The sequence below is a fragment of the Cnephaeus nilssonii genome (assembly GCF_951640355.1).
Source record: "Cnephaeus nilssonii genome assembly, chromosome: 8".
In the NCBI taxonomy this organism is placed as follows: domain Eukaryota; kingdom Metazoa; phylum Chordata; class Mammalia; order Chiroptera; family Vespertilionidae; genus Cnephaeus; species Cnephaeus nilssonii.
In genome coordinates this window covers 40,082,504-40,100,869 of record NC_137079.1, presented here as the reverse complement: position 1 = coordinate 40,100,869, position 18,366 = coordinate 40,082,504, and the positions used below count along the sequence as shown (strand labels likewise).

The following is an 18,366-nucleotide window of genomic DNA, read 5'->3' as shown; positions in this document are numbered from 1 at the left end:
CATCACTTTGTTGCAAGAGTCAAAATTTGGGAAGGAAGAACCAAAAAAAAAACACATTTGTTTTTGACGCCCTTAGCTAAAGGGAAGTTAAAACCACAGTCTTGTTTGACAAAACAGGCCGAGGAGTATCACTAAGAGGAATCGCTGTAAATCTCACTGGAATGACTCCTATTGCACTTGTCTCAAAGGGTAGTTGATGTGCAAATAGAGTGCCAAAGTGCGAATTATCTTGAGATAGTAGGGAACACATGTCCGAATCACAGAGGATGTTCTCTTTTTTATTTAAAAAAAAAAAAAAAAAGGAATGAACTAATACAGATTTATCTCCATCTCTATAGGTTTCTTTTCTCATTCAGCGTGACCTCTTTTTGAAAAGCGTATTATCTTGGGAACACTGTCAGATGCCAGCAACAGAGCTGTCCGGGGTGCCCACTCCTGTCCAAGGGCCCATACCTCCACCTCGGGCTGGCCACCTCGGGGGGGGGGGGTGGCACGGGGGCCTCGGGAGGCAGCGGATACAGCTGCAGGTCATGAGGAGGGGCCGTCACAGATGTGCCTCCATCCCAGTGACAAGGCGGAGCTGGAATCTCCGTACCCAGCTCTCCTTTACTATCCCTTCAGTCTGATTCACTCTGATCCTTGTCTCCAGGAACTCACGTGTTCAGGGAGAGCAAACAGGCATTGGAGAGGGTACATTCGGGGAAGAAAGTTAATGTGGAAGACAGGAAAAGCATTAACACGTTTTGGCTATTAATTCAACTACACCTGGTTTCTAAAGCAATTGGAGAAAAGGGTGGTTTAGGTTTTTAGACTAGAAACCAAGATGAACTCTGTTCTGCTGTTTTGTGGTGAGAATGTTTAGACAAATATTCTGGACACATAAGCAAAGGAGGAAGGTACTTGCTGTGCTTTAAAACAGAAGGAATGTGGACGGAAATGCTTTTCAGAAAATTCCTGTGGGGCATTTTTAAAGTTTTCTAAACAGACTTGTTCTGTGCTGGTCTCAGCTCAGCAATAATCATCAGGAAACTTTGAAAAAATAAAAGTTTATTACTTACAAGACCTGGGAATTACACAGCACACCTGGACCTACATAGAGAGCAAAAGAGGAAGAGGTGGGGGTGGGGTTGGAGGAGAAAAGGGCTCGGGCTTGGGCCTGGGGTTCATTTTTATGGAGGTCAAGGGTAGGGGTCTGGGGTTTTACAGTCTCACTCTTTATTGGTGAATTTAAAACGTAAAAGTGGGAATTTAAAGTGCGGGGGAGGAAAACATGTGGCCCAAATAGTCAATTATTGAAATCAACCCAGATCTCTGAGTCTAGACAAAGGGGCTTCAGTTGGCGGAAGGCAGCCTGGCTCTCTATCTGGTCGTGTGGCCGGCAGTGCGGTTACTCCAGATAGCCATCGCTGGGGCGGGCGCCTGGGCACTTGCGTTATAGAAAGGAAAAAACAGCTGCTGGGCTTAGGCTGCAAGACCTCTGCAAACCCCGCCCGTCAGGGCTGATGGAGATGTGTTTGCCTTGCTCTTGACTCCCTTAAATTAGACAGTGTCTCTATCTTAGCATCTTCTCCAGAGTCCTAAGAGTTTTACTAGCTTTCTCATTTTGTCCCCAAGATGTTTATTGGTCATCGTCCCCCAACAACTGTCAGTTCCTTAAAGAACTTACATCACTAAACTTACACACCTTCTCTGACTGCTGCCCACGCACCTTCTCTGTGCCACGCTCTGTTGGGTGGGAAACCAGGCACACGTGGTACCAGCCCTCACGGAGCTCACGTCTGCCAGGGAAAATAACCCACAAGTCACAAAACCCAACCGACTGTGGTTACTTAGGGCAGGACTTAGAGCAGTGGAGATAGTCTGTGAATAGTCGTTGAATTAATGACATTCCTATACTTTCGCAACTTTATTTAAACCCATCAGGATGTATTTTTATCTTCTGGTCAAATAATGCCAAGAGATTTTACATTGAAACTTTCTCTTCCTTTGGATGTTAGATCTGATCAGGTCGGTAGCAGGTGGTTCTCGTTACAATAGATGAACTAAAATGACAGGAAACAGCCTGCAGAGAAAACAGGTTAGGTTTTCAGTGTGAATTAACATATTTAATAATATATGTGCTTTGGATGGGGAGGATGGTAAACTGAGTATCTATAAACACCATTATTTATATAATTATTCAAATTGACAGTTTCCTAGAATGTATACAGATATAAAGTAAGGTGTTTGTAAGAGTCACTAAAATAATTCGGGCTTTTTGTTTAGGATGTTATGCTCACCCTTTAAAAAGAAGGTTTTTCCTATCCTTCTGACTTTGTTCGTTGGTCACATTAGGCCCATTCTTGTGTGCTATTAAGCCCTAGAAATAGGTCGCAGAATTCGCTTGCATCTGTTTTTAAGCGTGACTGCGTTTAGCCGAGGCGGTGGGTGCACCTGTGGGCGCCTTTGGCGGTGCAGCCACGTTTACGCAGGTCCTTGTCACCTGGGGGACCGTGGGTGCTCCCTCCGTGGCAGTGACCCAGGCCCAGAAGGGGCGGCTCTCTGTTCTGAGCCTCCTCCCAGCCTCCCCGCGCCAGCCACGCCCTCCCCAAGAACAGCCTGTGTTTGATCCTTCGTAAAAGACACGTCAGTTCTTTGACTAACGAAGGATATAAAACTAGTGAAGTGGAAGCAGTTAAAGTGAATGCCGAAAACAAAACCTGAGGGTGGTTTTGTCAGTCTCTGACTGAGGCCTGAGAGGTTCAGAGGGCGGGCTGTTCACACGTGGCCCAGTCGCTGTCCAGTAGGGTACTAATTATCGGAAGAGGTCCTGCTCACTGAGCACCTGCTACGCCAGTCACTGCTCTGGGCCTCTCACACTCCTGAGGAAGCTGGGAGCTGAGGTGTTGGTCCCCTAGCTGGGGTCACACTGTCAACGTGAGGCCACTGGAGCGCTGCCACTGATCGGCCGCATCTCCACCTTCCAACGGCCGTGGCCGGGATGAGCCTTTTGCACTTGGGTCAGATCCAACCAGCTGCCAGTCTAGCCTGTGTTTTTATTTTAAGGAATTGTAAACTTCTGGAATCTTGTCTCTATTTTGCCTACCTGACCACAGATCTGCAAGGGTCTTGATTTTCCTCTCTCTGCTGTTTGAGCACAGAAACTCGAGCTAAGCATTTCACAGACAGTAACGAATTGCACTCGGATTGGGCAGGATGGGCCTCTCAGCACAGATAAACAGTGAGGTCCGCAGCAGTGATGGTTAGCATCGGCCAGGAGAGCTGCCGACCTGCTCTCGGTGCTGTGGGTTATGCCGGTCCTTGTCATCGGCCCGTGAACCGCCAAACCACCACGGAGGGTGGTGCCCTGCCCTGTTGGCTGGGGCAGTCGGAAAACACTACTCATTCTTTACTTCTCCTCTTTTCTGGCGAATGATTATCCACACACCCCAGCCCGTACGTGCAGTTTCATTTTTCCATGATGTTCACAGCATCGGACACCAGGGGAAACTCACAGACACCCTTTCTTAGTGTAATTATTCAGTGTTCGAAAAGAAGCACTGTGTTAACACTGTTTCTACTTCATACGTTTCTTCATCTGGTCCAAGTACCAGCAATAAAATTTTGTAATCACACTTGTCTTCTCACCCCTGAAAAGCTCAGCAGGCTCCGAGGCCAGCTGTGGCTAATGGGGCCTGATCACCAGCTTCGAACCAGCAGCCAGCGCTTTGGCTTCTAACTGCACAGACTCTGAGAAAGTGTCCGAAAGACCTGGGGAGAGCCAGCGGCCGGCACGTGTGGTTGTTTGTGTGAGAGGGAGGGGAGCTCAGGAGAAACCTCACACACAGAGAAAGCTTTTCTCCTCACCCACACATCACTCCCCGACCTGGGACACGCCCAGACCTGAGGGCCTGCCGCTGCCCCGCCTTGGGTAACAGAGGGAGGCCAGGTGGAGCTGCCCACCTCCTCACCCCGCTCATCGACTCCACAAAGGGCAATCCTTAACTGAAGTAACCAGAACAAGCATCATGCAGGGTTATTTCCGAGTACCTGGACCAGTGAGGTGGTTTCTTCCCCGGTGACATGTGTTCAGCACAAGTCCTGATCAGGGTGGAGAAAGCAAGGTGGCACTCCGTTTGAAATGCCCCAAGGAAAGAGGAAAGTGTGGATTCTGAGAATTGACAGGAAAAAGGGATGTTTCATGTCTGGCAGAAGTCTAAGATAGATTATCAAACAGATAGCTTGTGAGCGTTAAAGAGAGCGTTGTGGTCTGAAGGCACCAATCTGATCCTGTTGACACAGGATGTCGCCAAGACATTTGACAGTATCTCCTCACCCTAAGAGATATGTCGGTGACCCGCGCAATGGGTGATAATACAGAGTGGGTTTGAAACATTAAAAATCTCTAACAAGACGTTGATTGGCCCCTTGACTGGAAAGGGAGGTCTCTGGTGAGCTCTGGCCCTACCTTTGATCTGACCTGCTTGGCATTTTCATCAGCAATAACTGGAGTGCCATTGTAGAGGTTTGCTAATCAAATCTGGGGATGCTCCAGCTTGAGGGGCTGATTCACATAGTAGGCACAGACTTTAAACTGGAGGTAGTTTGAGTTGGCTACTCAGTGGTCAGAGGAAATGTAACAGTAGTGTATGCTCCTGAACCTGGAAGATCAAGTATAAACTCACAGGTGGGGTGTGAGAGGCCTGGCTTGAGAACATTTTATGTGAAAACTAGAGGCCCGATGCATGAAGATTCGTGCAAGAATGGGCCTTCCTTACCCTGGCTGTTGGCACTGCCTTCGCTCCTGCCAGAGCCGCCTTTCCGCCGTCCCACGCTGCCCAGAGGCCCGGAGCGGCTGGGGTGGTGCGGAACGCCTGTGTTGTCACCATAGCGACGACGCAAGCGTCCCACCCCGCCCCCAGCCGCTCAATGCCTGTGTATGCAAATTAACCCGCCATCTTTATTGGGTTAATTTGCATACTCACTCCTGGTTGGCTGGTGGGTGTCGCAAAGGTATGGTCAATTTGCATCTTACTCTTATTTAATGTAGATACCGGAGGGTTTTTAGTAGGCCCCACCTTAACTGGCCACTATAGTATGATGTAGCTACATATAAAAGGGCATGAGTACATACAAATACACATACGTACGCATACTACTAAAGCATTCCTCTACTATAGCAAGGGCTGTGGTCAAAGGAAGACAGCAGTCTAGTTGCCCTTTGCCCCATCAGGTCATGCTGGGTCCTGTACTCGGGTTGGATACTTTGTTCTGAGAAAGCATAAATGGGCAGCATTTACAGGGAGGCTGGCCTGGAGGGTGCTGGACACTGAGGCACAGGGGTGAACAAACACAGCCAGGACTCTTCTCAGCAGGCGTGAGAAGAGGCAGTGTGGGGAGAGGCAGTCGACCCTGTAAATACAGGGGACAGACACAGTCATGAGAGAGGATAGGTCAGTGGGACCACGAGACTTCTACTTGGGTTCCTCCCCGTCTGGAGACATGGAAAAGGGCCAAGCACCCCTAGATCCTGTGGATGAGGAGGAGGTAACCAGGCCAGAGGCGCAGGGAAGAGCCTTCCAGCAGGAAACACCTCCAGTGACTGTGGGAGACGGCGCGCGTGCCTGCGACACCCCGGGAGTGGGGTGCTGGCCTAGAGACGCCAGGGGGTTCAGGGGAGGAGGTGGGCCGCCCTCAGACGCTCCAAGGGCTTCGCGCAGAAAAGGGAATGGGTTGCTTTCTGTTCCTCCAAAGGGCAAATACTGTTGCTGCCCCACGAGTGACACTAGTGAGCGGCAGGTGCTGCCCCGTTGAGGAGGAACTCACATCTGGCCAATGAGGGGAGACTGTGCCTGATCCTCTGCAAAGCTGCTTCTTTCCTGGAGTGGGAATGAAGCTCAGAGACCCCGGCCATTCTGTTCCGTCCGCACTGTCCATCGCCCTGGGCAGCTGAGCTGGACGTGCCTGCAGGCCGGCCGTTCCTTTAGAAGATAGCTGTCCAAGGCTTCTGACCACGGCCCCCAGGGGACCCGCACACACTGCTCACGTGTGTGAATAAGGGGCCGCCATGACCACGGCCCCCAGGGGACCCGCACACACTGCTCACGTGTGTGAATAAGGGGCCGCCATGACCACAGCCCCCAGGGGACCCGCACACACTGCTCACGTGTGTGAAAAAGGGGCTGAAATGAAGCTTATGGAAGTCCCTCACTGCATGCAACCTTTAACCCTAGTCTTAACCGACTCACTGTTCATGACCCACTAACAAGGGGTCGCAGTCTCATTTTGAAAAACGCTGGCCAGAACCCGTTGAGGAGGAACTCACATCTGGCCAACCATGTGAGAAGCCTCCCCTGTGTGCCCTCCCAGGGCTCCTGAGGAAGTGCCCCCACTTTACCCCTCTCCCTCCCCCCACCCCCTCCTCTCCCCTGCCAGCTGCCCACTTCACTCCGCACTCTGCACCTTCTCCCTCTCCCCCATCGCTTAGGCCTCCCACACCCTGCTCTCTCCACCACCACCCCGCCCACCCCACGCTCCCACACACTGACTCCCCTCGGCAGGGGAGGGAGGGAAAGAGGCAGGGTCGGCGTTCTCTTTCCACTGGGCAGCGCCCAGCACCCAGTTTTCTACAGGAAAGAGGATCACAGTGGTGACTACGTCACTCGGCCCACAGAAGCCGCTTTAATGAGCACATTGAAAATCTCAGCATTTGTAAGAGTACCGTTTTCTGCTACATATTATTGCAAATGTGGTACATGTTAATATCAGTACAAAAAAGCAGATGCTCGTGGCTCCCCAGCGTCATAGACATTTTTATCATGCGTTTTAAAATGGGAAACTCCATTACGAATAATCTTTAATATCTCTGCCAGTTTTGACATTGGAGACTGCCTGTAGGTAAAAGAACAGGAAACCCATATATTCACAGGTTCAGGATTTGTGGTTTAAAAAATGCAAGCCTCGTCCTCCCTACCCTGTGGCTTTACCCACCTCCTCCGCGCACAGGGCTGCTGCTGCCTGCGGAGCCCGGCCGGACTCAGCAAAACCTGTGACTGGTGTGAAATGCTGACACGGTGTGGGCACGCACAGGACGTGCTCCACAGGGTGACCCCGAGAATGTAAAGGCATTTTCATGGTCGGCGTCCGCCAGCATCGGGAATGAGTCTCTAGCTAAACAGTTGTTCACCTGCATAAGGAAGTGCAGCGGAGCCGTCATTCCTCCCGAGTCAGATCTGACCCTGGGGAGCGTGGGGAGCGGGCGGCTGCTTCCACAGACCTGCTCTCCAGCCCCCGGGCCCAGCCGCCCGCTGCTCATTCTGGCAGGTCGCTGGACCCGTGGGTGCCCCATTCCTCATCTCTAAAAGGAGGCCTACGTGGGAGAATGCCTATCTATCGGCTCTGTGTACTAAGCACTTTAAAATGTTGTGCCTGTTATGGTTTGTTGAACATCAGATTTCACACTGAAATGAAAATTAGTTTTTTGGGCGTTTTGGTTTTTTTTGTGTGTGTTTTTTTTACTGTGTCCTTCACATGAAGAGCACTTGGGGCTGGTGGGCCAGGGACAGTGCCGTCAGCCTCATCCGGTCTCTGGTCTTGTTTCTGCCCAGGTTGCCCGGCTCATGGAGATGGGATTTTCCAGAGGTGATGCTTTGGAAGCCCTGAGAGCTTCGAATAATGACCTTAATGTGGCCACCAACTTCCTGCTGCAGCACTGACGGTCCCCGCGGACAGCACTGGGACTGGCCGAGCCGCTGACCGCAGCGGGCGCCACCCCTGCTCCCGGGTCAGCCCCAGGCTCCTGCGCCCAGGGATGTTCTCGGTATCTTCTCGGGCAAAGGGTGGGTCCCGCTGCTCCCTCCCTGATTCCAAGGTCGTTACTGTTCGGGTATCGAAAATCAGTTTCCGTACTCTAAAGTAAGTTTGCCATTAAATTAGCATGTATTTTCTGTCTTTACTTTTTTATTGTGTGTTTTCCCTAGTTCGGAGAATCATCACTCATTCCTCATGTGTTTAAAATGCGTTAAAATTGCAGCTGTCTGCAAGCAGTTGAATAGCACTCCAGATGGGAAATTACTGCTATGGTAATATTATCCTTTTTCTTGTAATGCATCATCCTACGTTATGTCTCATCATAAATGCCTGAAAGGAGAAAGGGGAATGCTATTCAGAAAGGACATGTCAGGTTATCCCTTAGGGACTTTTTTCATCGCCATTTTTTTCCCCTCAAATTTGTTTTCAAGCCCTAGTGGCTGTTCATTGGCCACACTTCCTAGGGGGTACCTATCTGCTGCCCGCAGTATTGGCCAGGCCTAGGTGATGAGGGAGAGACGGAGAACTAACTCCTACCCTGGTCCAGCCCTTTCCTGTCCAGGGAATTTTTCCCAACTCCTTCTCCCCACCTCCATTAAAAAGTAATGAAAATCAGTTACTGATTCTAGGTTCTGGAATACTCCATGACACTTACCTGGAGTGAACTTTGCTTAGAGTATCCACAGTTATCCACTCAGGTTAGGGGGGAAGTGGGTCAGAGAGAACAGAGAACGGTGGCCAGGCGGGGGCAGTAGGCAGGCGCTCCTGGCCCAGGGCGGACTGGGACCTGGGCACGAGGCAGTCACCTGAGGGGGATGTCATCGCGTGGAGATGGTGGGGAGGCCGGAGGCGGGCGAGGCTGAAGAGACCTAACACAGGTGACTCAAGGTTTAAGGAAAGTGTTCAACGATTGTGTTCTGCAAAATGAGCAGAAATGTATCAAATTGATGTAAATTTGGACATGTATGATACTTACAATAAAGTTTTTAATGTGCATTACTTTTTGGTATTTTTTATTAGACTTACCTAAATGAAACTTGGTTCTAGGCTATACTACATGCCACCTCACTCACTCCCCTAAAAAAATTGCCTGACTGCTCGTCTTCCTTCAGAAGATTTGGGTGCTGTTCTGAAGTGAGAGAAGCTCTTTGTTTCTGCCAATAGTACTGGCCCGAGAGGCCTCATTCTTAGGCTTATTGGGGCCATTGGCTGCTGAGAATGGGGGCTGAGGTGACTGGGAGCCCCGCTGGTCCCAAGCACAGGCTGCAGGGACAGTCGGCAATAGTGGGGCTGTCCTCCACGGCACTCACTGACCAAGGGCAGGAACCAGACAGCCTGAGTGTGTGACCTGTGGTCATGTGACCTGTGAGGCGTCTCCCATGCAGAAGGTCTCAGGGAAGAACAACCACAACCAAAAACGTGCCACCTCTAGGTTCCTTCTCACCTCGAACGGCACCCAGCACAGTACAGCCAAAGCAGGGGCGAAATGCTCGCTGACCGCGCTTCACTGCTGCTCCCCCCAGGAAGGGAGCGCGGAGAGCCCGCTGCGGGGAGCACAGTGTGAGCCCTGCATTGAGAGGACTGCTTTCTGGGCAGGATTCCCTCCTCAGTGGGATTCCCTTTCAGAGATCCTGGTCCTGCCGAAGAGCCTTGGTGAGCCTCCACATCAGCCCTCTGACTAGAGAACAGGAGCAGAGGTCAGCACGGGGTGCGGCCACAGGACATGCCCCCAACAGTAGCGGGGCACCCTCAGGCTCTCCCTGGTTTCTTTCAGCCTCCTTCTCAGTTCCCCAGTGGGGAGCCCTACTTTCCTTCATTCTCCCCTTCATCAGTCACACCCTCTAGAGTAGCGGTCACCAACCTTTCGGACCTCAGGGACCATCAGTGGCCCGCGGACCACTGTTTGGCGACTGCTATTCTAGAACATCCTTATTGCCCCACATACACACACTCGCCACGTGTCAGGCGTCTCACTCCTGGGCACGTTTCTTTGCCTTACTGGAGTTCCCAGCCCTGGTCCAATTTTTTTTGTTTTGTTTTTTGTTAATTCTCATCTGAGGATATTTTTCCATTGATTTTTTTAGGGAGGGAGGGAGAGAGAGAGAGAGAGAAACATCAATGTGAGAGAGACACATCGATTGGTCACCTCCTGCACACACCCTGACTGGAGCTGGGGATCAAATCCAAAACCCAGGTATGTGCCCTTGACCGGGAATCGAACCCGCAACCCTTTAATCTGCAGACTGACGCTCTAACCACTGAGCACACAAGCCAGGGCCTGATCCACTCTTGCCTCCTGCAGATTTTGAGGCACGCTGCAGCCACCCACCGCAGGAGTTTGAATGCCCGAGAACACCCACACCTCTGGTCAAGACACCCAGAAACCTTTCAGGCTGATGGGACCCCTAAAGGAAACCCTTGTATTTCACGCATAGTGACGCATGCCAGAGGCGTGCATCGACGAGCCATTTAGTCTGGTTTCCTAAGGTCTAGAAAAGATCCTTTAGGCTTTTGATTTTGTGCAAATGGTAGCAGGTTGGGCCTAATTTTCAAGTGAGCAGATTCCAAGTTGTGAAATAGAAAGAGGAAGAAGGAAAACATTGTCTATAGTGACACCCCGCCTCCCCAAATAAAGGAAAACCTGACTCTGAAGTCCTGAGTCATAAACCTAGACTGAGTTTGGGGTTAGAAAGGAAAAAAATTTTAGGGAAATGGACACAAAATTGTGAACACATTCCAGTGTCCCTTAGAATGTTTTCTGAATCCCTGGGTTTATGTTCCTACAACAGTTGTTCTGAATAGAAATGAAAATGTATAAACCATAAACTTAAGTGTTTTCTTTTAATCAGGCAGCTTAAGTGATATTTAATTTGTGAGAATCAGAAGGTTATTTTCTTCGAAGTCCCCTAGTCCAGTGGTTGGCAAACTGCGGCTCGCGAGCCACATGCGGCTCTTTGGCCCCTTGAGTTTTTAGCAAAGGCCAGGTTAGGAGGACCCTAATTAAGTTAATAACAATGTACTTACCTATATAGTCTAAGTTTAAAAATTTGGCTCTCAAAAGAAATTTCAATCGTTGTACTGTTGATATTTGGCTCTGTTGACTAATGAGTTTGCCGGCCACTGCCCTAGTCCATATCAAGGGAGGGACCAGAAATGTCAAAACCAGCTTTCTGGCTCAGACTAAAACTTGAGTTCTGAAACTGCAGTCTGTGTGTAAGAACATTTGACAACATCCTGTGACTGTGTGAGCCTGCTGGGTACAGTAGTATCTGATGGAGAACCCCGTGAGTACATGCTGGGGCCTCTAGTAGAGCTGGGATTTCAGGCAAAGCGGTTTGTGTGGGGAAAGCGGGTCCCAACTCCTGGCATCACTTGGTCTCTTCTGGTGCCCCTCCCCCCTTCAGAGAAGTGCTGTGCCCGCCCCCCAGTGGGGGAAGCCCAGTCCAGAAGCCCAGGTGGCTGACTTTTCTGTCTTAAGATTGCCATTTCATTTCTTTTCAGTCAGTTTTGCTCTTCTGCCGTCTTGGCGGTTTTGTGCATGGAGTTTACCTTATAAGATTATGTAATGATGTACAACAGCGGTCCTGCATTGTATCTGGAAACGGCTCGGCCTAGCATATCTATGCAGATGTTGTAACCCCCTTATTTCTGTGACCTGTGACTGACCCCAGCCTCTCCTACGCACAGAGCTGCCAGGGTCACAGAGGTCTGTAAACCAGGCAGAGTCTGCACCTTGGAAAGAGCAGGTGTCCGGTAAGTGTGGCCTCCTCAGCTGGCAGGGCCATGTGGTAGTTAGACCTGCACAAAGAGGAATGTGACGCCAGCGGCTGCTGCTGCCTGAGGGACCTGTTTAAATGGGGGGGGGGGGGGGGGGCGGTGCACTCACTTTGTTTCAGTAACAGAGTGAGTCAGGCACGTCTTGGGAAGAGCCAGTCCCCTCCGCGGAGCAGCAGACCCTCTGCCTGAGATGGGAGCAGAATGGAGGGAAGGCCACGTCCCGCCCCCGCCCAGCCTTCTTGCTGATGGCCGGTGAAAGGGACCATTTCAGAATATTTAGGAAATCTCTAAGTTGAGAGCTCAAACCCACTCCAAAACGATAAACACAAGTGTGGGGATCAGATTGCTTTGGGGCAGAAGAAGGAAGTGAATAGGGTCGGGGAGGGCACGGGCGTATTGAGTGTCTGCTTTACTGTTGTTTTTAATATCTGACATAGATATTAAATAAAAAGTTTTGAAACCTTTCAAAGAAATCTCACCTCCCCTCTTAAGGGCTTGCCAACGTCTTCTGGAGATTCAGCCCGGAGTGCCCTTGTGCACCCTCTGTTGGGAGCACCCCACGCCCCCTAGCTGAATGTGACTACAGCCCAGGGGTGCTGGAACCAGGGGTAGACGTGCCTCGGGGAACTTCTCACCCCACTCCTCTCCTTCCACAGGGAAGACACTTTGGCAGAGCCCTGCTGGGCCTGCGGAGAGCACTGCATTGCTTAGGATGCACCATGGATGAGGCGTTTTCTTGCCCAAAGAGCAGCAGACCTGGGCCACCCCTGGACTGTGCTGTCTTGCCTGGTTTGTGATTTGGGTGAGAATTGATCCACTTCAGTCCCGATGTCTGATGCTCCCAGCTTAGCCACGAGGGGGTCAAGCACCGCCTCAGGTGGGTGCAGGGTACAGATGGGCTGGGGCTGAGGGAGAGGCTGGTCCCGGGGCCAGCGCCTGATGGGCAGGAACCAGCCCCAGCCCTCCAGGGACCCTCCAGAACCCAGCTGAGTGAACCTGACAGGTAAGCAGCAATTCGGCCAATGCCAGTGATTCTCTGCTGGCTGCCTCTGAACACACCATAGGCCCCTGTGGGCAAGTGTTGCACCACCAACTCCACCCCGGCTTCCCTCATGTATGGTCCCTGCGGCTGAAGAGAGAGTAAGTGAATGGATGAGTGAGTGGGTGAGGGAGTGGGTGGGTGAGTGAGTAGGTGAGTGAGTGGGTGAGGGAGTGAGGGAGTGGGTGGGTGGATAAGTGGGTGAGTGAGTGGGTGAATGAGTAGGTAAGTGAGTGGGTGAGGCAGTGAGTGAGTGGCTGAGTGGGTGAGGGAGTGGGGGAGTGGGTGGGAGTGTATGTGAGGGAGTGGGTAAAGGAGTGGGTGAGGGAGTGGGTGAGGGAGTGGGAGAGTGGGTAGGTAAGGGAGTAAGTGAATGGGTGAGGGAGTGCATGAGTGGGGGAGTGGGGGAATGGGTGGGGGTGTATGTGAGTGAGTGGGTGAGGGAGTGGGTGAGTGGGTGGGTAAGGGAGTAAGTGAATGGGTGAGTGAGTGGGTGAGGGAGTGCGTGAGCGGGGGAGTGGGGGAGTGGGTGGGGGTGTGTGTGAGTGAGTGGGTAAAGGAGTGGGTGAGGGAGTGGGGGGGGTGAGTGAGTGAGTGAGTGGGTGGGTGAGTAGGTGAGGGAGTGGGTGGGTGAGTGGGTGAGGGAGTGGGGGAGTGGGTGGGTAAGGGAGTAAGTGAATGGGTGAGGGAGTGAGTGGGGGAGTGGGTGGGTGAGTGGGTAAAGGAGTGGGTGAGGGAGTAGGTGAGTGGGTGGGTGAGTGAGTGGGTGAGGGAGTAGGTACACAATACTAACAAAATCTGATCCCTGCCTCTGGGAATGGCCACGATCTTTGATACAAATGGCACAGAAGCCTCTTTTTCCTAGGTTGGGGACTGGTCATTAGTCAATTCATATTAAAAACTGGATAAAGGGCAGAATTTATTTAGTAAATATATTGTTAACTATATCAACTACATTAAATATTAATATATTATTAAATCTAAATATTTGAAGTTAAAACATGACAATAATTAATTCACCAATCTGCTGGTATCACTGTAGCCAAGGTCTTCTTAAAAAAATCATAGTTGTCCTGATTAGAATTTTGTGTCTTTCATTATCCACGCCCTTATTATGAGTTCCAGTTTGGATTTCTTTATTAAGGTTAGCTGAGAACAGAGTAATCAAGAGCACATGCCATCCTGGATTTTTATGTTTTTCCTCAATGTAACCATGACACTCACACCTATTTTAACAGCAGGTTTGCTTTTCGTTAGCAATTCACCTTTATTGGACTTTCGAAAGCATTAAAACCACTCCTTCTTTTCAAATGTATGCTTTATCGGTTTACATAACAAATGGTTAAATTGCTTAATCTGGACACTGGCAGGGAAGCTTTGGGAGCAAACACAGCTGTCTGTGGGTGAGCCCGGCACTTCCTGGTGGGGACCGAAGGACAGGGCGGGCGGGGAGCCGCCAGCAGCTGCTTGCCAGCAGGCTGAGCGCTGGGGGCGACCTGGGACCCGCGGGTCCCCTGAGCTGGCTGAGCAGAGCCGCTCATTGAAGTGCTCTCAGAACTACAATCGTCAGACCGTGGAGTCTCAGGGTGGGAGACCCGCCAAGGAGGTCTCCCAAGGGCAGCGTTTGGGGACCTCTGCCCCTGACTTAGCCCACTTCCTAGATAGGCCCCTAACCTCCCTGGGCAGGAACAAATGAGGAACAGCACGTCACTGGCTCTGGTCCCAGCATCTCAGGACAGTGGTTCTTGCTCAGCCCCCCAGGAACCAAGCCTCTTCTCCCAGCTCCCAGCACCCCTGCCTCACACAGTGAGTGTCAGGGAGGACATCCATGCCCTGCCCTGGTGGCTCGGTGAATTGGAGCGTTGTGCCGGACACCAAAAAGGTTGTGGGCTCGATTCCCGGTCAGGGCACATACCGAGATTGTGGCTCCATCCAAGGTTGGGGTGCCTACGGCAGGCAACCAATCTGTTTCTCACATCCATGTTTCTCTCTCTTTCTCTCTCTCCCTCCCTCTCTTTCTAAAAAAACAATCAATAAAAACACATCCTTGGGTGAGGATTTTTTTAAAAGGAAGGACATGAATCCAGGTGCACAGGACAGTTGACTGGGAGCCCCTGAGCCAGTATTCCTCATGTTGCTCTCCCTGGCTCTGCTCCTTTCTTTCCTTCCCTATTTATTTATTTATTTATTTATTTATTTATTTATTTATTTATTTATAATTCTCACCTGGGGATATATTTTACATTGATTTTTAAAGAGAGTGAAAGGGAGGAGGAGAGGCAGAGAGAAACATTGATGTGAGAGAGACACATCGATTGCTTAACTCCCTGCAACCTTGAGTATACACTCAAGCCTGCAACCGAGGTACATTCCCTTGACTGGAATCAAACCCTCGTCCCCTCAGTCCACAGGTCCATGCTCTAGCCACTGAGCCAAACCGGCTAGGGCCTTCCCCTCTCTTTTCGGGTTTCTGCCTCCAACATGGTGTTTTACTAGATAGGAGAGTGAACGCCAGCCAGAGGCAAAACAGGAGATCGCAGTTAGGCCACCCACACCGAACACGAAAAGAAAGCCAGGAAAGATACAGGACAGATAGTGGGGAAGCCCATGAACTCATGGAAAACCAGGCTCCACTAACCGGTCTCACAGGAAGAAATCACAACGCTCAGAGCGGTCTGGAACCGCCAGTGACTCACCGGGGCCAATACCCCCCTCTCCCCCAGGCCTGGAGCCCACGTGCCGGGGTGGGCTTACTTTGTAAAACTGAGGAAAGAGGCAGCGCTCTCGGGGAGGAGCTTCCAGTACGTGACCTCTCACCTCCTTCCCCGTCTTCGTGTTCCCTGGATCGGGCTGGAAGTGGCTGCATTCACAGCTGTGCCTGAGCAGGGGACCTCAGGGAGGCAACGGAAAGCCCGGTGCTTATCGCTGGTCTTCTCAGTCACCAGCCACACGTGGCAGCACTCTGTGAATATGAAAGACCAGCATGTGGATAAACTAGAGATCAGATTAGCAGACTTCTGCAGAAGTACCTAACACTTGGGGAAATCCTCTTCAGGCCGAAGGACGGGCGGTCTGGGCATGAAAGCTGCTCCCCGAATCTGTCATCACCTTGGCCTGGGGGAAAGGCAGAGCAGAACTGTACTGAGTGCGCGGTGACGCGGTGACGCGGTGACCCGGCAGGACCACGCAGGCCCCGCGCTCCGCCTGCAGCCCCAGCCGCCGCTCAGCCTTCCCGTGGGTGTTCCCTGACCGAGGAGACCGGACCGCGGGCTCACTCTCCAGCATCCCCCCACGCTCACTCCAGAGGTGCCTGAGAAAACAGGGGGGAAAGACAACATTCGCTCCACCTGGGCTTCTGTCAGTCTCCCAACGGGTTGTGGGAAGTGCGGTGTTTCAAAGGAGAGAGCGGGATCCATTTATTTTACCCAAATGGGGGAGGGAGAGTAAGAATACTGTACTAGTGGGCCGGGGCTGCCGTCACTAAATCCCACAGATGGGGGGACTTAATCAACGGAAGTTTATTTCCTCACAGCTCTGGAGGCTGGAAGTCAGGCCAGGATGGCAGCAGGGCTGGGTTCCTGGGAGGCTTCTCCTTGGCTTGCAGATGGTGCCTTCTCTCTGTCTTCACGTGGTCTTGCCTCTGTGTCCTAGGGCCCTCCTGTGGTAAGGATGCCAGTCCCGCCCTAAGGACCTCTTTTAAAGACCCTCTACAGCAGGGGTCCTCCCTCAGACCCGTTGGAGGTGTTAGGTCGAGGCAGGGGGGAAAGACCACAGCCATGCAAGCATCCACAAGGTAGATGGTGACAAAGATAACTGGCGCCTTCCCAGACCCCTGCCCGAGGCAGGAATTCCACACCTCTCATGCCCTCCACCCTGCCCTCATGAAACAGCTGTATAAAGGAAGTACCTAAGCCCCATTTTGGCGCGAACTTCCCTGGTCGACCGGTGAGTTTCGCCCGGGAGCGCAAGATTAAAACCTCCCCCCTTTTTCCATCACCTGGACTCTGTGTCTTGTTTCCTGCGTCGCAAACCTTCCAGAAGGGCCGGACTATAGTTTAAAAAAAAAACAACTATGAACAAATTCCTATGCACACTGCACATATGTTATTTTGAAGTAAAAAAAACAAAACGGCAAAAACACCCGCATGTGGCCCGCGGGCCGCAGTGTGAGGACGCCTGCTCTACAGTCACATTCAGAGGCACTCGGGTTGGGACCACGTGAACTTCGGGGAGACACACACATCCCCTAACAAATCCCTTGGGGGTGGAATGAAGGAACTACTGCTGACGAAGGGACACACCACTCCACCATGGTGACGCTGCTGGGGCAGGAAGGGGGCCGGTGGCTAAGGCAGCCCCCGGGGGCCCGGGGACAGTGTGTGTGAGACAACTCGGTCTCTCTGGGCCTCCCGGTTTTAGGGGCAGCAGCCCTTCACGCTTATGGATTGAGCTGGTGAGTGCTGACTCGGACTGCATTTCTGCCCTGTGCCTACCTCGGCGCATGGCACCTCATCGCAACCTGCCCAAGGGGATGGGTGGACCAGGCGTTAGCCACCTCCGCTGCCTGTGCCATTGCGGAGCTGCTGGCGGCGACAGAGCCGAGTAGGCCCCGGCTCCTTGGAATCGCAGTGTCTGCAGGACGGCTGGCCTTAGGCAAAGGCTCCCACGGGAGGCAGCAGGCACCTGAGCCAGGAGAGCGCCGTGCTGCCCACGTGCGATCGGACCCGTGCACCCCGGGCCGGGACCCACAGAGGCCAGGGGAGCTTCTCAGGCGCTGTCTGTCCCCGACACAGCCACCGGGTGAAGTGAGAAAGCAAACTGCAGAGGAAGCTGGGCAGCGGCTCGCCTGTGGTGTGCGGCGATGCGGGAGGAGCGGTGGTTCTCGGTGGAGATGTGCCTTCTGGAGAAAGCCGAGCGCCCGGGAACATTTGGGTATCCACGAACTTGGCTTACGAAACTCTCTGTTCTTCCCCCTTAAAATGTCAAGTGATTAAAATTCTTAGAAGTCATCAGGAGACCCTCCACCCAATGGCAGAATCCCCGCACTCCTCTTCGGGTGGGGCGCCCTTTGTGCACCCCCAGGGTGGGACTGGGAGCCCTGGGCACAGAGTCCTGACCTCAGGGCTGCCCTGGGCCCGTGGACTTCCCTCTGGACGGAGCTCGCACAGGGAGGGTGAGGACACCCTTTGGCGGGGCCTCCGTGGTGGCGTGGGGTTATTTGGATAGGATCTGAAAGACGAACCATGACATGTAACCTTTTTTTTTTTTTACCAACTAGTGTTTAAAGCCGACCCCTCTCACTCCCTCTCCCAAGCCTCGCCTTCCCAGGGGGTTCCGAGGCAGGGTGGGGGCTAGGGCTGGGAGGTCAGGGATGGGCTGAGACTCCAGGAAGAGTGTCTGGAAGGAGGGCTGCTCAGAAACAGGTCGGTGTTATGGGTTGAATGTTGTCCTCCCAAAATGTAGGCTGAAGTCCTAACCCCCAGTGCCTGCACATACGCCCTGAACTAGGGTCTTTTCGGGTTTAATGAAGTTTAATGACCTTAAGATGAGGGCCTGAGGGTGGACCTATCCAAGATGGCTGGCGTCCTTGCAGAAAGACAGAAACGCCGTGTGGAGCAGACACAGGGAGAACGCGGTGAAGACGAAGGCAGAGCCCGTGATGCACCCAGGAGCCAAGGAACTCCAAGGGTTGCCACAAAGCCGCGGACGCTGGGAGAGGCCTGGGGCAGACTCCCCCGCATGGCCTCCCCCCTCACTGCCTC

General features: G+C 52.3%; 1 protein-coding gene across 1 annotated transcript in view; it reads left to right on the top strand.

The window, feature by feature from the left end:
* Positions 1-8,787, top strand: part of UBAC2 (UBA domain containing 2) — a 185,828-nt gene extending 177,041 nt beyond the window's left edge. The window contains exon 9 of the mRNA XM_079779148.1: positions 7,587-8,787. Coding sequence (XP_079635274.1) covers positions 7,587-7,694 — 108 coding nt within the window. The 3' untranslated portion in view covers positions 7,695-8,787. The remainder of the gene's footprint in view (positions 1-7,586) is intronic.
* Positions 8,788-18,366: the final 9,579 nt, after the last annotated feature.